Genomic DNA, 25,354 nt, shown 5'->3' on the forward strand with positions numbered 1-25,354 from the left:
GGCCACGTTTTGGCACTGTTTGTTTTCCTGCTGTAAGTTGAGCTACTGGCAGCAATTTCTGAATTTCTTTGAAATTGGCCACATCATGACTAGTATTTGATACCATTTACAACTTAAATTAATGTAAGCGATAGATAAATGTAGCTTTCTTTTATGCTTTGATAACCTTCATTAGTTTACTTTCTCTTAAATATTTGCAAGTCCAGCTGAAAATATCAGTTACTTAAAAATGAAGTAATTTATTGTGCAACAGCTTAAAAATATATTTTTGTATAGAGGAAAAAAAGTGAATATAATGCAAAATTAAATGTTTTCCTATCAAATTCATATCTTTTATAAGAAAATAATTATACAAAACACAATTACTAATTAAAAACTTCAATTTTAACTTAATTTTCTTTATCTGTGTCTATTCAGTTTTGAAACTTGAAATTAAAACTATCTGGCAAAACTGAAGTATCAACAAATCTGGAACACTGAATACCTTTCTTTTTTGACTCTATCATAGAAAAATAAATTACATCCAAAAAGGAAAAAAAATAAAAATAAAGCCATCTCAGATGCATATTTTTATTTTAAATAATCAGGTATTAAAGATATTGAGCCAGCAATCAAGTTCGAACTGTTGGATGTGAATACTGTTCAACATGTCCCCTTAAATTTAACTTAATTTTTACATTCAGCTGATAAAATGAGAAATGTCTTTTTCCTCCTTCTCAGTTTTCAGTTTGGCACATGGCAAATAAATTAATTTAGAAAAATTTCATGTATATATTTCCAATACCATGTGACTTTAATTCTCATGATAACATGAAATCTCAAATTATGGCTCTGTATATTTATGGACAGATTCATCTAGTATCAGCTGAATTCCTTATTTCTTCTCTATTGTATTGATAATTCTGAGGTTTAGCCCTAGTAACATCAAACCCTAATTAAAGCACCTGTGTCTCCTTTGCTGGTACCAACTTTTGAGTGAAAATCTATTCAACTCTTCTTACCAAATAACAGGCAACAATTTTATGGATGAACTGGAGTCTCTAACAATGCAGAATAGTTTGGAACATGTCTGTAATCATTATATTAGAACTTGGAGAATTAATCAAGTGGCATTTCCAAAGTACTCAGTTCTTTCTGTATATTCACATTGAAATCCACAGATTCATTTTGTCAATACTTGTTGTTTTTTATAAAGAATAAAAATGGTGACTTGCTGCTGCTTTTCTGTCTATGACATACAAATAGACTTCTTCATATTAAACAGAAAATTAGACCTACCTAAGTACATTTTCTTATGTCATTTATCTATCTTTTATGTTTAATGATACGTTAAGTGTTTGCTTCAGTTGAGTACAAAAAAGTTATCCTTTGTCAGCACTTGAATCCATCCACTAAGATACCTTTTTATAATCTCAGTGTAAACTGAAGTCCAGTTCTTCATGCCAGCTTATCCACTCTTGATATCTTACTTTCCAAATCAGGATCCTTGTTATTTTGTTTGTTTGTTTGTTTTGATTTGAAGACAGACATTTTTCTTGCCTGCTCATTCTTAGCCTTGATATTTTCCTTTTGGGATGTTTTCTTACATCCTGTTTGTGCAGCTATATCATTTACTCCTTCACAGTTATGAATATTATAAATTTGGCTGTGTTATAAAATGCTGGAACCTCTCCTTCCCACTAAGTTCTGCAAGGATGAACGTTGGTTAACTTCCAATGTCACCTTAAAGTTTGAGGTTCAATATCCTTAAGCACTTCTGAGAAACAATTACTAATGTGTGCAAAAAAGTTGTCTGTATTTAAATGCTCTCCATTTAAACTTTTTTGTATTTCAGCTTGTCCTGTAAGAGGCCATGTTTTTTCTACCCTACTTTAGATTCCATTGAAAGAATAATTTGTGTTCATGGAGGAGGGTATTTTGAGTGATTTCAGAACTCATCTCAAACTGTGCTAGTCTTCCTTAGCAATGCTTCTTCAATTAGTAACCATGCCATGATCATCTTTCTTTGTCTTTACTTAGATAATGATTTATGCCAGCTGACAATCTGGATAACTATACTGTCAACCAGAGTTATACTTCTCCTGTCTCCTTGTTATTTTCTCAGTAAATTTTCAAGTACATCTTGCCCTATTGCTTCCCTCTTTAGTCCTTAGCATTTGAAGCTACATCTTTTCTGAATAATAAAATAGTTTTTTTATTAATGTAACCTGTGCTAAACTCTTAAAGACCAGTCTTAAGTCATTAGGATATATTCAGTCTTTATGCATACTTTAACTGCAGTACGGCTACAGAAAATCAGCATACTGTTTTGCCTCTTTTTCCCCTTCTGGAAAGGATTTATTTGGAAAAGCAAAGTCAAAATCAGCCTCTGCATTTTCTCAGAAATATGCAAGAATTGCTCTGTGCCAAGCTGTAGAAGCAGGTGACTCCTAAGTTTGGGATGTGTAAATATCTGAAAGATCTACAAATAAAAGCATGCCTATTTACCCAGTGTATTTTAAAGATATGCTCATCTCTAAATGAATGAGTTTTAAACTATCATGGAATTCTAAAGGAAGTCACGACATGATTATAATTTTAATGCTGTGTTCAATGTGCTTTCTGGTTTTACTCACATTCCTTTTCACTTTTGCTATACTCCTCAATTTGTTATTTTTTCTCAAAAGCAAGAAACAGCTTTTCCTATAGATGGATATCACTTTGGTATTTAATGATCCCAGATGCCAAATAGTGAAGCATTTTATTGCAATCAGCATCTCTTATCTGTCATTTCTTCAGGGTCCTTTGGCCAACTCTTCCTCTCTTGCTATAGCAGCATTTCCCACAACATTTGTCTGTTGCATTTCTGACTTATCTTTCATTAAGTGTTGTAGGGTTTTTTCATCCTAGTACCATGTTATGTATGTATTTCTTACTCAAAACCATCTTTAAAAGATTTATATGGACAGTCAGGAGATTTACTAATGAATTAGGCTAAAGAAATGTGTGAAAGCACAAACGAGTGTTTCCTCCACAGCTAGCAAGTGTTTTATAGTTCCTCTCTGGTAATTCTACTAACAACTGGAAATGTGTAGTGTGCTTCTTGTTATACTGCAGTGAAATGAGCTTTAGGGTTTCTATTGCCTTTAGCAAACAAGAAAATATTGCTGTGTCACCTCAGCAGCATCTAACAGTCACTGACACTCTGCACTCCTTAGGGAATATTTTAGCTGTGATTCAACAATCTTCTCAAGGAATAAGAATATTTTTATTCAAAATCCCAAGAAAACATTAGAATTTCAAGCAAAACACAGTAAGTACATGGAAAATGCCTCCCCTCCTCCAAAATTAGCTCATCAACTTATTCTTCCTGAAAGTAGAATTGTTTCACCTGGTATATTTAATCATTAGGTGACGTATCTTAAATAAATGTTTTATAATCTATTTTGTTTACAAACACCCAAAGAGACATAAAATGATCATTTGATGAACTCACGGGTTAAATGGAGAGAGTGTAAACCAGTTTCTAAAACAATAAGGTACCTCAAGCATAGCTTTAAGAACGTACAAAATGTAATATAAGTTACCCAAATTCATCATTGCTGTAGGGCAGTTAAACACTTTCATTACAAATAATGTACTAATACATGAGGAGAGCTAACAAACAAAGCAGTTTGCACAGCAGTTTATGGGCTCTGGCTTATGATAGGCTAAGATTCCTGGGAACTCCTGGGGTCATCAGAGTGCTGTGAATCTTGGAAGAGCTTCAGGGTGCCTGGTGCTCCCCAGAAGGGATAGCCACCAAAGGCTGTGACTGCTAACAAGCTGTAGCAGTGTCCCACAAGCTTTGTTGCCAACTTTTCTTAATTTATGGGGACTTCAAGCTTTTCGTTTCCAGCTGACTCCACATTAAGGACAGCCAAGCATGCTTTCAGCAAAGAGTGTATGTAACTGCCAGGCCCAGAGCACATCCAACAGAGTAGAAGGGGCCAGAAATTCCAATGAGGACATTGTGTGCTTTAGTAGTGAGGTGCTGCAGGGCACTATCACTGACTATCCATCCACAGGACTAACTAGATCAGTCCATTAGAGACCTCAAACTAAACTGAGCTCATCAGGGAGGATGCAGTTCTGTAGACCTGGAGCTGCAGAAATGTCTGGAACCTCTTGCTGAGGCTGTGATCACATGATCGTGTCCCCGCCTGGAGGAAGCACTTGTAGGCTGGAGGAGGGTCTGTGTTGCCACATAAAGGAACTTCAGGAGGCAGGTAGCACTCTTTGAAGTTGAGATGGGAACAATATCATGCTCTCCCAAGACCCTACAAATGCAAGAACCTGAACTCCTAGACATAGTGAAGGAGAACCAAAAAGAGTCTTTGCATAAGATTTTGGAAATGGAGACTTCAGTTACAATGAAGGCTAGAAGCTTGTAACCTTGACAACAAGATGGGGGTTCCTGTCCTATCTGAGCTGTGCCACTACAAAGTAGGGTCAGTGACCTGGTACCAGAGGATGAACTAGAAGCTCTGTCCAGTGAAGCATCTAAATCAGCTAAACCTGAATCATGAGGCAACATTAGAAGGAAGGATGAGTGATGGCAAACACTGGGAGACTCCTTGCTGCAGGCTCTTGATAGGAGACATCATGAGTCCTGAGGGAAATGGCTCAAGTCCTTGTGAGGCCACTCTTAATTATCTTTAAAAAATCTTGGTGACAAGGAGAGGTTCCTAAGGATCAGAAGAAAGGTTATGGAAATACATCAGAGAATGAAATGGATACAGGCAGAAAAAAAGGCAGCTAGGAATGGATAATGTGACTGCTACTTTCAAGAAAGGCAAGAAGGAGGATCTGGGCAACTGTAGACCAGACAGCCTTACCCTGGTCCCTGGAAAGGTGATGGAGCAAATAACCCTTGAAACTGTTTCCACACACATGATGAAAAAAGAAGGTGCTCAGGAGAATGGTTTCACAAAGGGGAAAGCATTCCTGATGATAATATTCAATGAGATGACTGGCTTGAAAGAAAATGAGAGGACTGTGGATGCTGTTTCTCTTGACCTCAGCAAGACTTCAGATGCTACAATAACATCCTCATAGATAAAACTCACTGAATTACTGGAAAAAAAGACCATATTCAACATAATTCAGCCCCTCATCATGTTATGTAGCAATGATATTAAAACTGAAATTCAATGACTTGTCTTTCGTAGCTACAGTTCTGGTCAATAACAAAAATGCTGCTGCCACAAAGTAATCTTGGGTGGGATGTGACAATGTGTGTGAGGGTGAGAATTAAAACTAGAATGGATAGAAATAAGATAGGCAATGCACGCAAAGAATGTCTGAAAAAAGTTTTCAAGACAGATTTCACTACCTCATTATTTCTAATCCTAATATTATAATGCTTTTGTTGCAAATAATTCATGATAGAATCGTTCCTCCTTGTTCTTTTGCCCTTCATTTAACTGCTCCTTTAAAGAACATTCACATTTTTATTTTGGAAAACGTTAATAAAATAGGAAGTTTAAACAAGCAAATAAACAAAAAATGCTGCTGACACTTTAAAAATGGTTCATTAGAAATGAATAGGAAAACCATCTGTCTTTGTTAGCTACAGATTAGATATTTCATGCATCAGCAGTGTCTAATACATGCACAAAAGGAACAAAATTTTTCTAGCATTATGGGCATTGGTGCTGATATTATATCCTTCTGAACCATGAAGAATCAGTAATAAACAGTTCTACATAAAAGGACAGGGCATAGATCTCATTCTCATTACTATGAAAACTGTACTTTTTCCTTTGATTTGAAAAGTCATTAGTAAAATCTACATTTCACTTCTTGGAAGAGATTTCATTGGTTTCACAGGCATTATTCCTTTTTCCTATGTTCTTAAAGCAATTCTAAAGTGGACAAGGGTCAAAATTTTTTGTAAATTAAATGTGTCAGTTTTAATGTCAAGACATTATATGTGTTTGTCTTGAAATTACTTCAGAGCCAAAAGAATACCAAGGTTTCATCTTCAATTATGAGGCATTTTCTTTTGAAATAGAGAATTATTTTAGGAGTATAACAGTCACAATATGTTTTACAAAAATTAGAATGGGATAGGAATTACAAAATTGGGTTTGGAGAAGAGCATTATTGTGTATTTAGAAAAAACAATTTAAAAAAAGTATGAGTTATTCAGCTAAAACGGTTGCATCTTAGAAATAATTGCTCATATATGACAGTACAATATGAAATATATGTACACATGTAAAAATTATACATTAAATGATTCTAGTACAAGTAGACTATAGTAAACAATACAATTAGAAAATCACTAGTTTCTATGGGTAATAAAATTTTAGTTAATTGTCTTTTTGGATTTGTCTAGGATTTACAGTGTGTGCTCTGTTAGATCAATAGAAGCATCATAGGAGTTTATTTAGACTGCAGTTACAGACTTTGTTAGAGGTCCTCTGTAAACCAGTGCTCACTCTTCAGCAGTAGCAAGCAGACTAATGCAGGAACAGTAACCATCATTATTTCTTCTACTTAATGTCAGTTTGGATATATGAAAAAAATCTATCAGAGTTATAAAAGTGAGCCTTTATCTTTGAAGGTCACAGGTGGAGAAAAGGGGCCACAAATACAAAAATCACAGCTCTCCATGAGCATCCATAAGCATTGTTATATGTAGGTCTCTTGGATTTGTTCATTCCCTGTCTGGAAGGGACAGTCATAAAATTTTCATAGGTTTGCTCTATTGAAATAACTCAGTGAGACACCCATAGAAGAAAGTTGGATTGTTTATATGACAGTAGATATCAAAGGTAGATAAAGACATAACTGATTCTTGGAGATGAACTGAAAATAATTTTTGTTGCTTGCTTTTATAGCTTATATCAGAACAATAATCTTTATAAGGACAAAGCTATTTCTTGAACTACTGTTTGCCAGGACATGACAAGTCGAATTTGGTTTTGTAACAGAATCTACAGAGAAAAAACTGCCTCATGCGTGGCTGCAGTATTTGAACAGTGCAGACATTATTTGTTTGTTTGCTTGTCAGGTTTTTTATAACTTTGAGAAATACTGTCTGACTTGAAGATGCATAATTTTCTTTTTTCACTATTCATATTCTTGGAAATTTTAACACTACCTGAAAAAAATTTTCAAGGGTTTACTCATATAAAAATTCTTTGGCTCACCTAATCAAGATCTGTGTAAGGTGATCTTTTGTAAATTTAGTCTTGAAAGAGGAAATATTACTACCTCTGTTATTTTTTTGAAGTTACAATCCTCTCGCACTATTAGGTGAATGGTAAGAGATTTTAATTTGGCATATTAGTGAAGGTCAGTTTGTGCAAATCCTTTCTTCTTTTATTTTTTTTTACTCTTATTCTAATAGCAAATGTGAAAACAGAGATATCTCTGCTTCTTAATCTATTTACAAAGTATTTTCTAGACTATCAGTATTAATCATGACACTCTCTCGCCTTCCCAAAACTTTTATTTTTAATAGGCTCTTCAGAAAGTCTGAGTTTATAATGTTGAAGTTAGTGTGACTGCTGCTGAGTATTGAAAATATTTAAACAGTTATCTTCAAATATATAAATACAGATACTATATTGTTAAATGATGGCCTGATATATTCTGCCATACTAAATACCATATCTATCCATGGTTATCAGTTTTTTATAGGCACCTAATTGGTTCTAGGCATAAAGTATTCAATGACTTCTACATTTGGAATATTTTTTTAAAAAAAGAAATAATAATACATTAATCCATTTGTTCAAATAAATGTTTTTTTATACTCTTCATTCTATTCTTGGATCAGAGAGTGCTTTGATGTCAGACTGAGACATAGAAATATTGTTCATTCTATGATTCTCTTCCTTGGAACTTGAGTAGACCCTAGGTAAAGATCAATCAATTCTGAAAAATTTTCTGTAGAAAATTGGAAACAGCCCCCCCCCTGCAAAACTGATAGAGACATCTTGCTTAAATGATTTACAGAGTTCAAAAACTGCAATAGGAAGGAGACAAACATTTCTTTGCTCATCCACTCAAATTATTCAGAGGTCATTTGCGCAGACTTCTGAATTGGTGTGCATTATGTTAAATTATTTCTCATGTCAAATTCTCCAAATGTCAAGGTAATCTCTCTTCACGGTTAGAATTGTATTGTTCAGGCTTCATAAAATTTCAGAGTTGGAGCATGCTACCTAGCACTTCATGTTGCCATGATAGTTATTGCTAATAAAATCGCAATTATAATCACCTTTATTTAGCCTTTTTTGATTGCCTGTGATGGAAGGGACAGACCAGGAAAAATCCCCTTTACTTCCCCTGAGTAAAAATCCCTTCCACTGTGAGCACTCTAACCAAAGATTTCATTTTTCTTTTCTGTAATCAGTGCCATGTCTGTATATGGGGTGAAGAGCTTTGAGGTCAATTGACAGAACTACTGCTGCATTGCTAAACTTCCCAAATTTAACAAATGTTTCTCCTGGAGGGGCTGTTACCTGCATTCAGGTGATAGCTTCTACTTTTCCAGTGCAACGTTTTTCTTCCTTTCAGATTTCTCAGGTCAAAGAGGACTTGTCGCAAAATCAATACTAAAATACTGTAAGAGTTACCTGTAACTCTCAGAAAATATCAGGGCAGTAAAAACTGAGAAAAGGCATTGAGCTTCTTTCCATAACAACTAGGCTCTTTACACTGCAACCTTGAGCAGAGGAAGAGATTTCCAAGGGGAAATAGTGCTGAAGATACCAATTTCCACAGGTGCAGCAATAAAACTTGTTGTCATCAAAGACCAGCATTAAATTAAGAGAGAGGAGCACAAGTAAACAGCCAATGAGGGAGATGGAAGCCTTTTATTCAAAATCCTTGAAAGATGGAGAGTCATCCAGATACCTGATTTATTCAACTATTTAACATCAGAGTCTAACAGATTAACTTGCTGTAACTCTTGGAAGCCACATGACAAGTGATTCCCTCTGATTCTTGAAAGAATAAAATAATACTTCTTTCTTTTCTCTGCCAAAGTGAATCAGTACCACCCAAGATACTGGAGACAGATCATTTACTTAGTGTTCATGGTAGCATTGACTTACTGATGCTCTGTTTTCACAAATTAAGGGTTTTCTCTTTGACAAACCTTTGGAGAGGTGATGTCTGTTTAAAAAGTCTGCAAATTACAAATTTTCTTTCAGATTGCATGGTGAAATCTTGAACTACCTTGTTGCAGCTGTACTGACTGGTGTTCCAGTGAGGGATGAAGGGTACATAGGCAAAGAATGCAACTCAGTGTTAGTGAAAAGAGATGGTAAGATAAAAAGAAATTTATGTCCTTTTCCCTTTGCATTTTATCAGGAGCAAAAGGAAGTCTAACATGAGTTTAGTTAGTAGAGGATGTTATTCAAAAGAGCAGCTTCACATGCCAAAATGCATATACAGTCTCTATGGGGGTCTGCAGTAATTCAAGAAATTAATGCTGCTACTCAGAAAATCATTTGACACATCGAACACAAATTTAAAAAGACCTTTCTTTGTCTTCACCCTGTGCTGCATGATAATTTGCTAAGCTGTATTTCAAAATTTTCATATTACTGTTGATAGCATAGGGTTAAACTGATTTCTGAAGTAGCAAGGGCCCGAGAACAGGGGATCGACTCCACTGTAACCAGGAGGTTATTCCATGCTATTGTTTTAACCAAATCAAGTATAACTTTGCTCAGGTGGTGGGAGGAGAAAGGGGGGAACACTGGTAGAACACATAGGCCTTAAGAATAAAGTTAGGTCAGAAGGATCTGCACCTGTATAATCATTAGTATGATGCATGCTAGAATTGTCGATTGTGATATTAGTTTGGTAACTAAATATGATTATTTTCTCAAACCAGAATCTTGAGCAAGAATCACGCAGACTATCATTACTCGGGGTAGAATCAATGGAACAATGGGGTTTAATGATTAATACGAATCCTTATGTAACAAGAAAGGTATAAAATCGTATCCATTTAGCATGTTCGACAAAGCTGATTTGGGTCGTCCGTCCGGACCCCGGCTTCCAGAGCTCTGAAATAAAGCACCACATGCAATTTTGTGACTGTGTGTTCTTTCCTCCGCTAACACTATGATACCTTTTTTGTAAGGGTATCTTAGTAAGTTTGGGAGACAGGAGTTCCTAAATTTTAAGGAATGATTCAGTATTTTTAAATATTGTTAGAATTTAATTTTAAAAACTTTAACACAGTGAACAGTTTTTCCAGCACCTTGGATAACAACCAAAACTGTAAAGTGAGAGTAGAAAATGCACCTAAAACACTGGAGTAATTTTTTTTATATTTTTAAATTATTTTCTCCTGCACTTAAAACAGTAATTTAAGTCGGCAAGACTGATGGGAAGGAACTTCAACAATTGTTTTCAGCATGGTCATGATCTATGAACTAGACTGTTGATACCAAACCATGTTCTATTTTCTGGTTCCAAGCCATATTGTCCAAGCAATCCTCCCATATGACAGCAATAATCTTCAGTTTTACTTATTACAGTTTTTACTTATTTAGTTGTCTTTCTTAATTAAATATATTCGAAGTATTCAGTACTCGTACTTTTAAAGCATAAACATTCCTTCTAATGAGACAGTTTTAGTAGTGATTTTTAATTATTTTAATGTTTAGTGGCTGAAACAGAAATAAATGTAATTTCATCTGGCCTTGTAGGTAGGACAAGTTGCTGTTATTCTTCTTGAGATATATAAGGAAATAGTTTGATCTGAAAAGAAAAAGAGTATGTACCTCATCTCTGGGGTCCAGTAGTCTGAAAGTTGCATCCAGACTGATATAAGATGTATCATATATTCTGGTTCAGGAAAATGAACAAAAGAAAATAGCAGCATGAAAAAAAAATTGGAGTAGAAAGTATAAATACTCTTTGTAGCATGTAAAATTCTGTTCCCTGCAACACAAATGTGTGCATTGCATTTGAAACAGAGATTAAAGCAGAAGCTGAAATATAGCTTGCTGTCTCACTGAGTTGAATGTTACCTTGTGATTGTGTGAAGTCATAGCTTCAAATAGAGGATTAAGGAAGAAATATATGGAAAACAAAAAAATACAACTTTCTCTATCTGTTCCTCTAAAATATAGTTGTTTGGTTTTTTTTTTTTTTTTTTTTTTTTTTTTTTTTTTTAGTTTAATGTTATAGAATACACAGAATATCAGGAATAAATTTCAGCTAGTGTTACCAAAGGGAAGAATATGAGCAGAGAGTTATGGGAGGAAAATATACAGAACAAAAAAAGTATATCTTAAAAATGAGAAAAAGAACAATTATTAGAAGTCTGAAGCAATTGAACTGGAAGGGAATGAAAACTACATAAGCCCTTTGAAAGCTTTGCGTATGCATCAAAAATGCAAAAGATACACTTAGACACTATTACAGTAGCAGAAACTTAATCTTTTTATCTCTTCTCAACAATATACCTCCCAAATTATTTTTCTCCAATTTGGGGTCAATATCCGTGCACGTCTGTTATTACCTGGTACCATTCCCCAAGTACTTTATCTTTGTTTTCTTAGCCACCACTTCAGATTCAACTTGTAGACTGCAGGTGATGTATATACTTCTCATAAGCCAGTATCTACATCTCAGTAATTAAAAAATGGCATGCGTGTGTATGAAAAAGATAACTATGGGTTTTGTCCCCCAGTTTTAGCTTCATATCCATGTTCTAATAGCTGATAAAGGCAGATGGACTTTAATTATATTTTTTGCAATTTATGTTCACCTATCAATTTACTCTGTGATGGACAAACTGATGTTTGCTTACTTACTGATTCATGCTTTGGAGCAAACTAAATTAGCCAACTCCCTCAGGCCCTTGGGATGCACGTCATGGAATTCCACATAGTTAGATATATTCAGGTTCCTCAAAACTGACCTTCTCCTAGGATGGGAAGGACTTCAGACCCTCAGTATCTAGCATGATCTTCAGAGATATGGGAAGTGAGAATAAAAGTAAAATCTGAGGCAAATAAAAATGTTGAATAGCTCAGTCTTCTCTCTGTTGGTTGTCCCCAGTTCTCCTGCCTTTTTTGTTGCAGAGGTACATTTTCTTTAACCTTACTTTTGTGGCAAACATACCTGTAAATCCTTTCTTATTCTTTGCAGCTCTTGTCAAATTAAGCTCCAAATGGGCCTTAGCTTTCCTAATGCCACTCCTGCACATGCAGACAATATCCCATATTCTTCCCAGGATAAATGTCCCTAATTTCTCACCTGTGCATCTCCTTCTTACACTTCACTTTATCCAGGAGATATTTATCAAGGCTTGCTGGTCTTCTGCCTTCTTTATCTGATTTCTTATGTGTGGAAATCAAGAACGTTGCTCTAAAAAAAGTCTTTAAACAGCTGCCAGCTTTATTCAGATCTCTTTTTCCCGAAGTTTCCTAGGAGATCCCATGGACCCAAATACTGAAATCTAATCTACACTACTAATCAACAGAAAGTTTCCTCTCCTAAAATTCAGAGTCCTGACTACTCCACTGCTGTTTTATATCCCTCAAGATTGTTAATTCCATCAGATCATAAGCACTGCAGCCCAGGTGAATGCTTTCTCTAATTAGTTAATTGTTTTCACATTTGATTGGTTACAAATGGAAAGCTCTAGGAATAAAGTAGGGAATGAATAATGGTAATGATAGTAAAGGCAGGACCAAATGAATTTAAGGGAGAGAAGGAGAGGCATAGGTGAAAATTTGAGGAGACCATCTAGGGATGGCATATGAGAAGAAAACTAGGAGCAAAATAAGAACCTCAGAGATAAACTTGTGACAGCTTATGCAGGTTGAAGCTGGTGAAACAGGTCTGGCAGTTGTCCGTGGAACAAAGAACATATTAAACTTTCAGAGTATGAAAGGAAAAAAAGTATTTTTGTAGGAGGAAAGAAGAGATAGAAACATGAATGTTTGAAGCCTTTGTAGTGACTGGAAGTATATGTCCTTGGAGCTTTCTAGTGTGTGTTGGTAGCCTAAATTTCAAGCTGTGCATGTATTAAAAGTAAGCTCTTATGACCCTACTTCAGATGACCCAATAGCCTCTAGCTTACAAGGAAATTGTCACTGAGCACTGTATTTTCTCAGGCTGTTACTTGATTTGATTGAATGCACTAAACAACATAAATCCTTAGTGTAGAATGGCCTATTGTTGTATGTATTGTATGGCTATAAGGCTGACCTAAACTTCACTGAATGTCCTTCCATTTCTCATCAAGAATCTGTCAAAGTGACAGTTGAATGATGGGCACACTGTAGCTGAGAGTTCAGTTTAGGATTCCTGTTGCTTTGACTGAACCACTGAGGAAAAAAGAATTCTGCTGCTTCTTAAATATTGCAATTTTGTCTGCAAAACCACCTTTACCTGTGGCACAGATAAGTGCTCTGATTGATATTTTCTGAAATGTTTTTTATACAGAAGACTAAAAAGACTGGTTTTTTTTGTATTTTTCTATTGTAAAGAAAGAGGTTTAAAAGAAAAAAAAGGCTGCTTCTGAAATTTGTTCTTGTTGGAGTTCCTCTGGATGCCCTGGGACCCGAGGAAGGGAGTTTGAATCCTGGACAGGGGGGTCTGTCCAGGGGGGTTGCAGACCCTGGCACAGAGCCCAGGAGGACACAGGCTTTGATTTCAGTCCATGAGAAAAACTTCCAAGACTGTGAGGAATTACAAGTCACAAAGGTGTGACAGACAGTGGTGTAGTTTATCAGTGAGTGGAAAATTCTGTAGTTTTGGGGTTCTTAGAATGGGAGACAAGAGGCAGGATTTAGGGTGATACCCCTTCTCCTTCTCCCTTGGCATCCATCTTCTGCAGTGACGGGGGCACAAAGTAGTTCAAGGAGATTGGACCAGAGTAGAGGTGACCATTTTAGTATAGGTAATAGGCATTGGCATGGAATTGTAAATAATATACATTATCTGTATAAGAAGGTAGTGACTTCCCATCCCAGGAGGAGTCATCCTGTGTCTGAGCAGCTGTGAACATCTCGGCCAAGCACAGGGAAAATTGTAAGATAAGAAACAATAAACAGGCAAGAATCCTTGAAAAACAAGACCTTGAAGACTATGTTTCATTCTATATTACCACTTATCACAGAATATGCTGAGTTGGAAGGACCCAACAAGGATCATTGTGTCCAAATCCTGTCCCTGCATAGGACCAGCCCTAAGAGTCACACCATGTGCTTTTGTTAAGTTTTGGCATTTTTCCAGAGCTTCTAGCTGAAGTAGGTTGGAATAAACCCACCGATATGGTTTTCTAATTGATAGACAGCCACTTTAGAACTCTTAAGATTCAGGAGAGACTGCCTCTCCATTTAGCATGCTGAAAAATGGTTTTGGCTCAGAAAATCTCTTGCAAATGTGTACAAATAATTGATGAAAGGAGGGGAGAAAACAAGGAGGCAGACTCTTCTCAGGGCTATCCAGTGACAGGAAAATATGTAGTGGGCAGAAGGAAAAGTATATGAAATTCCACATGAAGTTAAAAAATGACTCCTTTTTTTTTAAAGGGAGGGTGGCTAGCTGCTGGAATAGATTGCCCAGAGAGGTTGTGAAGTCTCCATCTTTGAGATATTCAAAACCAGGCTGGATACAGACATGAGAAAATTCTAGTTGTACCTGTTTTCAGCAAGGGAATATAGATGAACCTCAGAAACTTTTTTCCAAAATCAACAATTCAGTTTTTCTTAAGACTTCCCTGTTACTTAATTCCTTAAGACCTTTAAGGTAGAATATAAGGCAGGTGATATAGTTATATTTCACTGGAATGTGAGAAGTAGAAAGGGAGTTTTCAAGCAGGTAAGAACAAAATTTAATACTTAACTCATCATATAGAGACAGAGGAACTTATTAAGATTACTTCTCTGGATAGAATTCATTACTATAGTTTGCAATTTTAAATTTTTTACTTTAATGTTAAAACAAGTGGTAGAATAAAAAACCATGAATACAGCTTGTGTATTTTCATTGCCCTCTCCTTTTGTTTGTGTTTCTATAGAAATCTTTTCAATTTATGGAGAGATGTATGAAAAGTAAAGGGATAATACTTATGAGGCTGATTAATGTATGTTGGAGGACTTCTACACACATCACAGTCTAAGCAGTATGTGGGGTGTATACTATTAAAATGAATAGTTTACATAAAAGAGTAATGATTTGGTTTTCTAATATCAATGAGTGTATTTGGATTTGGTTATTTGAAAGAAAAATATTTATATTGGCAAGTTGGTAAAACAATAGAAAAAAAATCAGCATTTACTATCTTTATATGAGCTCTTAAAACCATATATCAGCTTTTTTTTATTTTTCCCCCTGAGAATTCTAGAAATCATCTTGATTTTGCTAATGGAGTAAAAAAAAATTATGCATTCTGAAAAAGTCTGTTTGGGTTTTTGTCTTTTGATCAGTTAATTTTCAAGAATACCAGCTATAATAGCTTCATTTATAATTTGCTTTTAGTAGTCATAACACCTCCTTACCTTTTTCTAAATAACAGTTCTCATTAACACAAAATTTTGTCTTCATTCTTATAACTGGGCCTCAGGATAGATACTTCTATGTATTTTTTTCCATATTTAATGAGGACTCCCATAACTTTTTTTAATAATCCAGAAAGGAGTACAAAAAGCTGTTATTAATTGTCTCCTTTGCATTAATATTGACTGTTACATCTCAGCTGGTAGCTGGCATGAAGCCAGGGTAGGACTGGCTAGTTATGTAGTGTAATAACTGCTGTGTTTCAGTGACCTAGTGTTCCCTGTAGTCATATAGAATAGTTTTGATAACTCAAAGGCAGTTATGAAACTCATTAGGGGAAAAAAAGGGAATGAAATGTGTTTAATGTTTGCTCCTCTGCACCTCAGTTATGTCCATAAAGTCGGACCAGGTCAGAACTGAACCATGTTCTCCTAATATGAAGTGAAAGGCTCTCCATTTAATGAGCTTTTTAAGCTAAAAATGGAGCATAGCCAAGTGCTACATACCAATTTGTAGTAGTGCATCAGTAGTAATTTATTCACAACTTCATAAAAGTCAACAAAAAAAGAGCAGCTGTAAACCAATTAACATCTGCGTTCTGATCTGTTGGGTCAGAGTGTTCCCCTGTGTTCAGTATGAGACATTTGGAGATGCTTAATTTGTAAGAGTCTGATGTTTTTATATATTGACTACTTAAGAGAAAATTCAGTAAAGCACTGATTGGGCATGCAGTGTTATTCAGTGGATGTTGCTTCTAGATAATGAATGCATTCTGCCACGTATAGCAAAAGCAGGTATGTTTGTTGTGCATAAGCAGAGAATAAAAAAAGTATTTATGTTTAACCATATTTCCAAAAGTATGTTTTGAGTATTGTAAATGATGAGTCTTGAAATGTGATCTTTGTCAGTTATTTTAAGAATGTCTGAATGCTTTTTGATAGTAATGACTATTAGTTTTTAACATGAGAAAAATACAATATCCTGATTCTTGAATCCTTAATAATAAAATACTCAGGCCTTTAAAATTATAAATTTTTTTGCAATATCCATTTTATTTCATGTGTCATGGTTGTTGTATCCCACAAATAAATAACAGAGAACACAAAAAATTTGAAAGAAAAGACTGGGGTTTCTTAAGGGGTGAAATTTGCCTTTCATGTGGCAAGCATGAAAGGCTTGTACTTTACAGAACAGAACTACGTAACAGATTCTCCATTAAGTGACCTGTTTCTTACTTAAGAACAATTTCTCTTATCAAATTACAACTATGAAGATATATTTGAATGGTTTGATACCTGAAATCAATATTGATCAAAGTAGACAAGAGCTGGAATAGTTAATCTTTCATATTTTCTCTTGTCCTGCCAAATAGCGACAAAAATTAAATTCATTTTTATTTACAGTGCAAATAATAGAAATATATGACTTTTAAAGTACATAGAAGTCTCTCTTACTGCAGCTAGTGAAGAAATTTGGCTCTGCAAGCTTTGAAAACCTTAACAAATTGCTTTCTTTGAATTTACAGAACATCATTATATTTATATTGTGAATAGAAAAATATATTTATCTAAATCATGAAGATACGTTCCTTACAATGTTATTTAGATTTTGGTCCAAGTTTTCTCTTTTGTGTTATCACTAACAGATCTTCATGAAAGCATTCAAAAAAGAGAAAGAAAACAATGAAATTTGGATCCTTCATGACTCCTACTTTCTTTCTTAAGCATACTGGATATGCTATCTGATGCATTTCATCCCAAACATTGAAGTACTTACCAGTTTCCCACATATGAAAATATGGTCCTTCCGAGCTTGTCTCTCAGCTAGCTCTGCTCTTCAGATACCATAAAAATGAGTTATTCCTTTGGGTCCAGATTACATCCAGGAGACGTGACCTTGCTTGGAAGAAGGAGGGCTCACACTTGGTGTTACTTAAGAAGGTGTTTATTCAGGGTGAAGGCCCAGGTGGTCAAAGCATCAGTGTCTGAGTTGGCTCTTACTTACCTTTATGAACATGGGCGTTACTGATGGAAATGAGGGGGAGTGACAAAGGTACAGAGGGACATTGACATTGCCATTTAGGGGTAAAAGGGGTGTGGAGATACCTGAAGCCTTGGCAGACCCACCTGGCTCACCTAGGGCCATCAAATACCAGTGGTGTGCTCACAGATAAGATACAAAGCTATACAATGGGCTAGGCCAGGGCTATTAAGAAGATAAAATGGAGAGGGCCAGGCCTATTTGCAGTGGTTCGGCTTTCCAATGGGTGCAGTTCCGGCCAGCCCTGCCGCCACTACATCCAGGGGCCACTTTGCCAGAGGCGTGGGCAAACTCGACCACGGTGCGGATAGTGCGCAGAATAGAAAGGCGGGACTCTCAGGGTGTGCAACCAAGGGGTGCGTGTTCCCAAGGCAGCGCTCCGAGGAGAGACGCTGGCCTCGAGATGGCACGGCTCTTTATTGAGTGGGTTACAGGGGTGGGATTGCGTGGGACCAATCACGACCTTTTGCCATCGTATAATGAGGGGATGCACAACTTTTGAACCAATAGGAAGTAACTTGGGGAGGAGGAATACATGATGAGGGGGTGGGGAAGTTATATAACTTAAAGATTGACACTTAACAGAAAAGTGGTAAACAACTATTATGGGATGGGGTTACCAGGACAACCAAGGTTTTGGCGGGAAAGTCTGGGGGAAAGGGAGAAGGAGAGAAGGGGAAAAGGAGAGAAGGAGAGGGAAGGAGAGGCCATCTTAAACAATAGTAATAATTACAAAATTATAAAACACAAATTATAAAACCAAACTGGAGCAGTGAAAACCCAATTGGAATTGAATTTAAGCACCACCACACCTATTATGTGAGTTAACAACAGTGATGAAGGAAAAGGGGTGTGGGGATAGGAATGAAACCAGTACAGAAACTTAATAACAAAAATTATACAGAAATGTTAGGAAACTCAAAATGCACACTGCAACATGAAAAGATGTCCTAATCTTAACATTTAGAAAATTTATTTTTCATACTTGATAATTTGTGCTGTTGTTTCATCTTAAAAATGGTCTAAACACGATTCTGTCTGCATTTCCTAAACCACACGGTTCTCCAAGTGATACTGTGACTTAGAATTAGTCCTTTTGCTTTTGCTCAGATGAATTCTGGGATAATAACCTGAATATAAATTTTATTCATAATGCATTTTGATACGATTTTTAGGAAAAGAAAAGATATTCACAAAAAAAAAATTATTGTTTTTCTTGGTTTATTTAATTTTATTTTTTTTTAATTGAAAGAGTTGGAAGTGATTGAAATAAGCTGTTAATTTTTATTCTGCCTTGTCAACGTTCATTTTCTGGTTTTTGCCCCTCCAGATGCACATGTACAGCAGGGTGGACAGGGCCAGACTGCAGTGAAGATATAAATGAATGTGAATCTGAACCATGCTTGAATGGAGCCACATGTTTTGAATCTGTGAAGCCGGGGCAGTTTGTATGCATTTGTCCTCCATTTTATACTGGTGACTTCTGCCACCAGCGCTTCAGTCCCTGTGAGCTGCCTTACAATCCATGTATAAACAATTCAACCTGCTTGGCACAAGTAGATGGAAATCCAGTGTGCATTTGCAAAACAGGTGAGTACTAGAATAGCTAATTTCTTTCATTTTCTGTCTTGCTCCAGAAAAATTGCAAATATATGTTGAATTTATTGCTATCTTTATTGTAAGTAGAGAAGAATATGTTTCAAAGAACATAAAACCATAATGAATTGCAGCAGGTCTATCAGTTGTGTTAAAAGACTGGAAAGATAGCTGTCAGTTTACCTATTATTAATTTCTTATTTTACAATACTTATTAAATCTATGGTGGCTTGGATTCAACACTCAGAATTAGTATTTCTCAGTCAATTGTTACCATGACAAAGAGACAGACATGCACCTGGCCAGCAGAGACAAACTAAATTGACAAAACAGACAGGCAAATTTAGAAAAAATATATGCAAATTGATGAAAGTACAAAAATTGGAGCAAGTTGGAAATTGTTTCTTTTCCTGCTGAGCTGTCAGGAAGGCCTGGCACATCAGGGAAGTAATCTTCCCTTGCTTAATGGATATAGCGAGTTGCTCCCTGTATGCACAACAAACCAAATCCCAGCAGGTGCTGAGAGCTTCCCTGGGCCATGGCTCAAAAGACACAATCTCTCCCACAACGTACAAGAACTGCTAAGGTGGAACAGAGCAACAGTTTAACTGTGCAGAACATTGCTATACACTTCCATGTAGGAATTGAAGAATACATTAACTAACAAACAACTGCATTGAAAATTTACAAAATTTAAGTAACAGGGGAGTACAACTACTGAAACTGGAATTGGGCAGGATTTTGAAGTCTTCAGTTATGCCTATAGAGGTAGGGGCCTCTTAGGGCAAAAGGATAGCAGATAACTGCATTGTTACATGACAATACTATTACTTGTCATTTACTAAGATACAAAGGTATGGATATAATACCTAGGAATCAGGAGCATATTACACCTTGGGTTTTTTCACTATTAAGGTAAAGGTTACTGCAAGCTGCTGAGGTAAAAAACTCAAACATCACTGGGAAGGTATGCAAGTTGCTTAGTGAAGCATCTTCAAGAAAAGCAGTTTTTCGAAAACAGCTTTTGACACAAGATATTGATTTTTGGAACCTTCTTCAGAAATTATCTATAGAGAGACATGTAACTCAAGTCTTTTCTTAACATTCCCAAGAAAGAGTCGTATTTTCTAAAAATTTTCGTGCACCATTTCTGCAGAATAAAAGAAACATGCAGCCAGGATTCTCTGGGAGATTTGATGGAATTTTTAAGAATTTTTGACACTTGCAGCTAGGAATCCTTGGGGAAGTCATAGGGCAGTTATGTGAATCAGTAGCATACATTGCTAACAAATTTTGGAAAGTGAAAAATTCAGAATTGAAAAGGGGTAAAAAGCATAATTCATAAAGTGAGTTGATCACTTATGCTAGGAAAAATGCAGCCAGTTATTCAGGACTCTTATTAAAAAAAAGGATAGACGGAAAAATACAGAATTTCAGCTGAAAGCAATTTGAGGAAATCTAATTCCTCTGTTGTCTTCTTTTCCATTATTTCTCTCCTTTTGTTTTGCATGTTCCTCCCTTTTTCTCCTAATAAACTTGTCAGGATTATAGACCTGATCACAAAGGGCAATTACACTGACATAGGTAGATTACTCCAAGACACATGACTTAGTAGGAGATGGCATGTGGACTAACTTGCCAGTATTTAACACTGGTCATTAGAAAGTTTGAGCCTGGTATAACAGAAATCACAAAATGTAGCAGTGCTTACCAAATTCTAAAAACTATCCTTAGAACACCAATCTGAGATGAGTAAAACAGGACCATATATTATACCATTGACACTGGTCATATTCAGAAGAAAAAGAGAATACTCATTGGCTAGGTCAAAGAAGACAAAAGAATGTGAATTGGGCAGAATCAAAGTTAATGTATGATGTTAGTTTAGGACAGAATTACCACAGCAAATTGGTAGGAAGGTGGTAAAGTCATGATTAGCTGTAGCATAAAACAAAGCTGCATTTTATGTACACTGGGGAACTACAGTTGTCTGATGTTGGTATAAAGAGCTGTAAAATTCTATAAATAGCATTGATGTAAAACTTCCTCTTGAGCTGTTTGCCTTAGATACAAAGGTTTTCTTCCTGCGAGGAGATAGATTATAATATTTGTGTAACAAATTTTGTGTAACAAAACTGGGTTCTCATATCATAGATCATGGAACAGTGTTAGACCATGACTTTAAATTAAATGCCTACACAAGCAGGTTAAACAGTTTTAAAAAATTATGATCGCTACAATTGCATGATGGTATATTCAAGGTTGCAAGAATGTTGTAGGGGAGGGCCATTACTGCAAAAGCTTAAGGATCACTGCTGTAGAACAAGTTTCCCAAGAGGTGTACAGAAAACCCATCTCAAATATTTGCCAGTAATTAATAAGCAAGAGTTTGATCAAGACGATTGGGAGGACACAGGGGTTTGAGCTGTTAATCATATAGCCAGCACTGAATCGCTTTAAATACTACACACTAAATGCAAAGAAAACAGGAAGAATGGAAAACTTAGGGAAAATAGCAGAATTTTTATTGCCTGATTTATCAACATGCCTTTACAGTACTGGAGAATTCCACTCTTAGAATTAATCTTAATAATGGAAATGAAAATTTAGTGTAACAGAAGAGCAAGGCAGGACATGTAAACAAAACGATAGAATTTAAATAATGTTGAAATATTCGTAGCTGAGCCTTGACTGCTGCTCGTAAATTCCCCAAAGGTATACATGAAAAAGATTCAAAGAGCAATTTAACTGCATATATAAGTAAAATAGAGGGTAAATGAACAAGAGTGCAGGCATTAGACCATGCTCTTCTAGATAATTGCAAGCATGAAACTGTTAGTTTTGTAGAGGCAACTCGAAAGAAAGAGAGGGGAGTTTGGTAAAAATAGTGAGTGATGCTTTCTGAGAACAAATGTGTTCCAAGACAAAAAAAAATACTGAAAGAATGTATTCAAAATCAATGAAAACTATGACAGGGCATAAAACTACTGAGTGCACAATGAGCTCTCTGGCTGAGACTGAGGAACAACAAGTTTAATTTATGATGAAATGGGAGATAACAGGTAACAGTTTTCACAAGGTGAGAAACCTGTATAATTGCAAGCACAAAAATATTGCAGAGAATAGGATAGAAAAATAATTTGAAATCATAAACTACAGGCCAGAAAATATTTAGTGTTTTCTAAAAAGACTGTTTTTAACAGTGATTTATTCTTTTTGAGAACTATTAGTAGATATAGGTATAGTAGCAAGGCAAGCTAGTCAGAATGGCAGACAGAATTGTTGCTGAGATAAAGACAGGGAGGGAAAGGCAAGATCATTGAATTAAGATGGTTCCTAGAATTCCTGCTTCTTAGAAGATAGAAATGAATCTCTCTTTAAAATTAGATGTAGAACTTCCCTCATTAGTCCAAGTAATATGGATGGGATGAGCTCAGGATGTTCATGCAGCCTTCATATTACAATGGAAGCAATTTTCCCTATACATGTTAGGTTGTGACAGAAAAATTATCAGGAAATGTAACATATTATACATTAGGTATTGCATGCATATGAAGAGAGTTCATATCAAAGATTTACCTACTCTTTTCAGAAATATGGATTACCTGGCCAACATTTGGGTTAACTCAGTAACATTTTAATGAGTTATAGTAGAAGGGAAATTAGAGCAATAGAACAATATATGTATTGTTGAAAGAAATAAACTGGAAATGTCTGGATTGTGGATGTGGATGTCCACAGTATTACACCGAGGAGGTGTTATTCCCTGATGTACTTAGTTTCACGCAAAATCAGACATACAAAGTCAAATGGCTAATGCTGTAGAAATATTTATGTCACTCTGCTGATTATTTAGGCAGCTTAGGAAAATCATTCAGGTGGTAGGCAGGCTGAATTCTTGACCATTTGCCTCTTGCTGTTTTATTATTGCTGTAAAGGCTTTTAAAAAAAATTATCTATTTCATAGTTCTGGGAAGCACACAGCTTTAGAAAGGAGTAAAAAGAACAGGGAGTGGCAACATATGTCATTACAGCACACAAGTACACAAAAGCTTTGTCATCTGATTTGTGCTCATTGCAGTTTTAAAGATATAAAACTCAGCATTGAGAAATTGAAAAACTGGTTTGTGCATAGGGTTTAAGGTTAAAGCCATCAATTTTAGGGTGTAGGGAAATTATGTGTATTGTTCCAGAGAAATCTATGAAAAGGACTCATCTCTAAGGAAAAGCAATAGCTACAGTTTTTACTGGAATTAGATGTTCTATTTTTTCGTTATCCTTTCTAAAAACAATAGTTTCTTGACGCTTCAGGGTAATTTCTAAAGTCCTTTTTTTTAAACAGATTTTTCCCAGGACTTTTTCACCTCTTTTATCAGTCTCCTGTCAATAGCTTTCCCTTGACACCTACTCTTTGTTCCAGATGCTAGTGATTATTTTTATTTGGTCTATAGCATCTTACAGCTGCAAGTTTGAACTGAGGCAAAATATTTTTCAGCCAATGTCTGAAACAAGGCTAAGTGAAAATTATCATAATGTACAAAACTTATAATACCAAGCAGAAATAATAAATAGACGATGAAAAACAAGTTATTTAAATTGGAGTTTTCCATTGTCAGATTTCTGAGCCCTTCAGTGCCATTTTCTTTTTTAGATACACACAGTCATAATTTTACAGAGGGAAATAGTCTTTTTACAGTGCCTAATATTTTACACACCTTTAATTTTGATTTATGTACTTACTTATGTTATGCTGAACAATCTAAATACCTGAACTAATGATTATGGGACTGCTATGATATCTCTGCTGTTTGCAAACATTGGTTCATAAATAGTTCATGGTAAGGAGACAAATATCTATGATATTGTTCTGATGAGCAAAACAGTAGAGAGCTTATGGCAAAAGAATCCTGTTAGATTCCTGCTACCAGCAGAGGTCAATTCCGTAAAGCTTCTCTGCAATGGAATAAGGAGATGAAAATGACCATAACTGTGACAGCAGATATTTAGCTTTTATATTCTGCATATTCCATCACTTTGCAGCTCCCAAAAGGCCCATAGACAGAGTTGAGAAATGCAGGATTTCCTATATTTCAGAGAAACAGAAGTAAAAATGGCATCTGTCTCATGTTAAGTAACAGCTTTCCAGATATTTCCAGGCATCATATCATTAGTTACTTTCATGCCATCTGAACAATTAAAAATAGAGAGAAATAAGACTATATTTTCTAACACGATGAACTGTAATAACTTTCAGTTGTTTTTCATCTCTGTTAATTCTGAAAGTCTTGAATATGGTATGTTACTACAAAAATTGTTAACCTTTCTAAGACACATTATCAAATATATCTATACATATTCAATATGTTCACAAATAAATGTTTTAAACTAATTGCTGTATCCCTTTGATTTAAAAAAAAACTATGTCGATTCCAGCAATACTTACGAGACTCTGTTTACACCCTCAGTTTTTCTAATGTGACATAAAAAACACAGTAAAATATGTTTGACAAATAAAGACCATTTTACAATAGCAAGCCTGTTAACACATCAGTAGTGTCATGATTTACATAAGAGTTTTATGCAGTAATATATTTGACATATTAAATGTTTTGGACCAGTTTCCCTCATTGTCTTTTTTATTTTCTCTTGAAACACATTAAATCATTTGGAAACGTATGTATTTCTCTAAAAATTACATCCCCACATGAATTTTAGTTTAAGTATCCCAGAAGACCAAAAATATGTGTGGCAGCAGTTGTAGCTTACACAAAATAACCTAATGTATTAAAATACCCTGTAAATTGTGTATGACTATCATGTAAAATACAAGAGTTCTTACATGTTAGACTCATGAAGAATCTCATTTCCAATGCAAATAAACTACCAATTCTTTAAACCAGTTCCACTTAGGTATGAGAGTTTTAACTAGTCTTTTGAATTAGGAGGTGATATAACTGGTACCGGTTCAAGAATATTCCTAAAATAAATATTTTATTAATATCTACAGTATTTATTTTGAAGTTTGACCTCTCCTGTTTGTATAAGTGATGTGCACAGTGTTGCACAGCTTTCTTTTTGTAATTAACTCTGAAAACATATTTAAGGGCTGAATTAAAATTGGCTTATTGTCATATAATTTTATTGAAACATCCGTTATAAAAGCTTGATAAATTCTAAATATACTAGAAGACAGACACGCAGAAAA

At 35.4% G+C, this 25,354-nt stretch overlaps 1 protein-coding gene across 1 annotated transcript in view; it reads left to right on the top strand.

Moving 5' to 3' along the window:
- Nucleotides 1-25,354, top strand: part of EYS (eyes shut homolog) — a gene marked incomplete at both ends in the record, with an annotated part of 727,941 nt that overhangs the window by 258,785 nt on the left and 443,802 nt on the right. The window contains one exon of the mRNA XM_083857640.1: nucleotides 18,884-19,143. Within this exon, the coding sequence (XP_083713766.1) occupies nucleotides 18,884-19,143 (260 nt within the window). The remainder of the gene's footprint in view (nucleotides 1-18,883; nucleotides 19,144-25,354) is intronic.

The sequence above is a fragment of the Zosterops lateralis genome (assembly GCF_965231275.1).
Source record: "Zosterops lateralis genome assembly, chromosome: 3".
NCBI lineage: Eukaryota > Metazoa > Chordata > Aves > Passeriformes > Zosteropidae > Zosterops > Zosterops lateralis.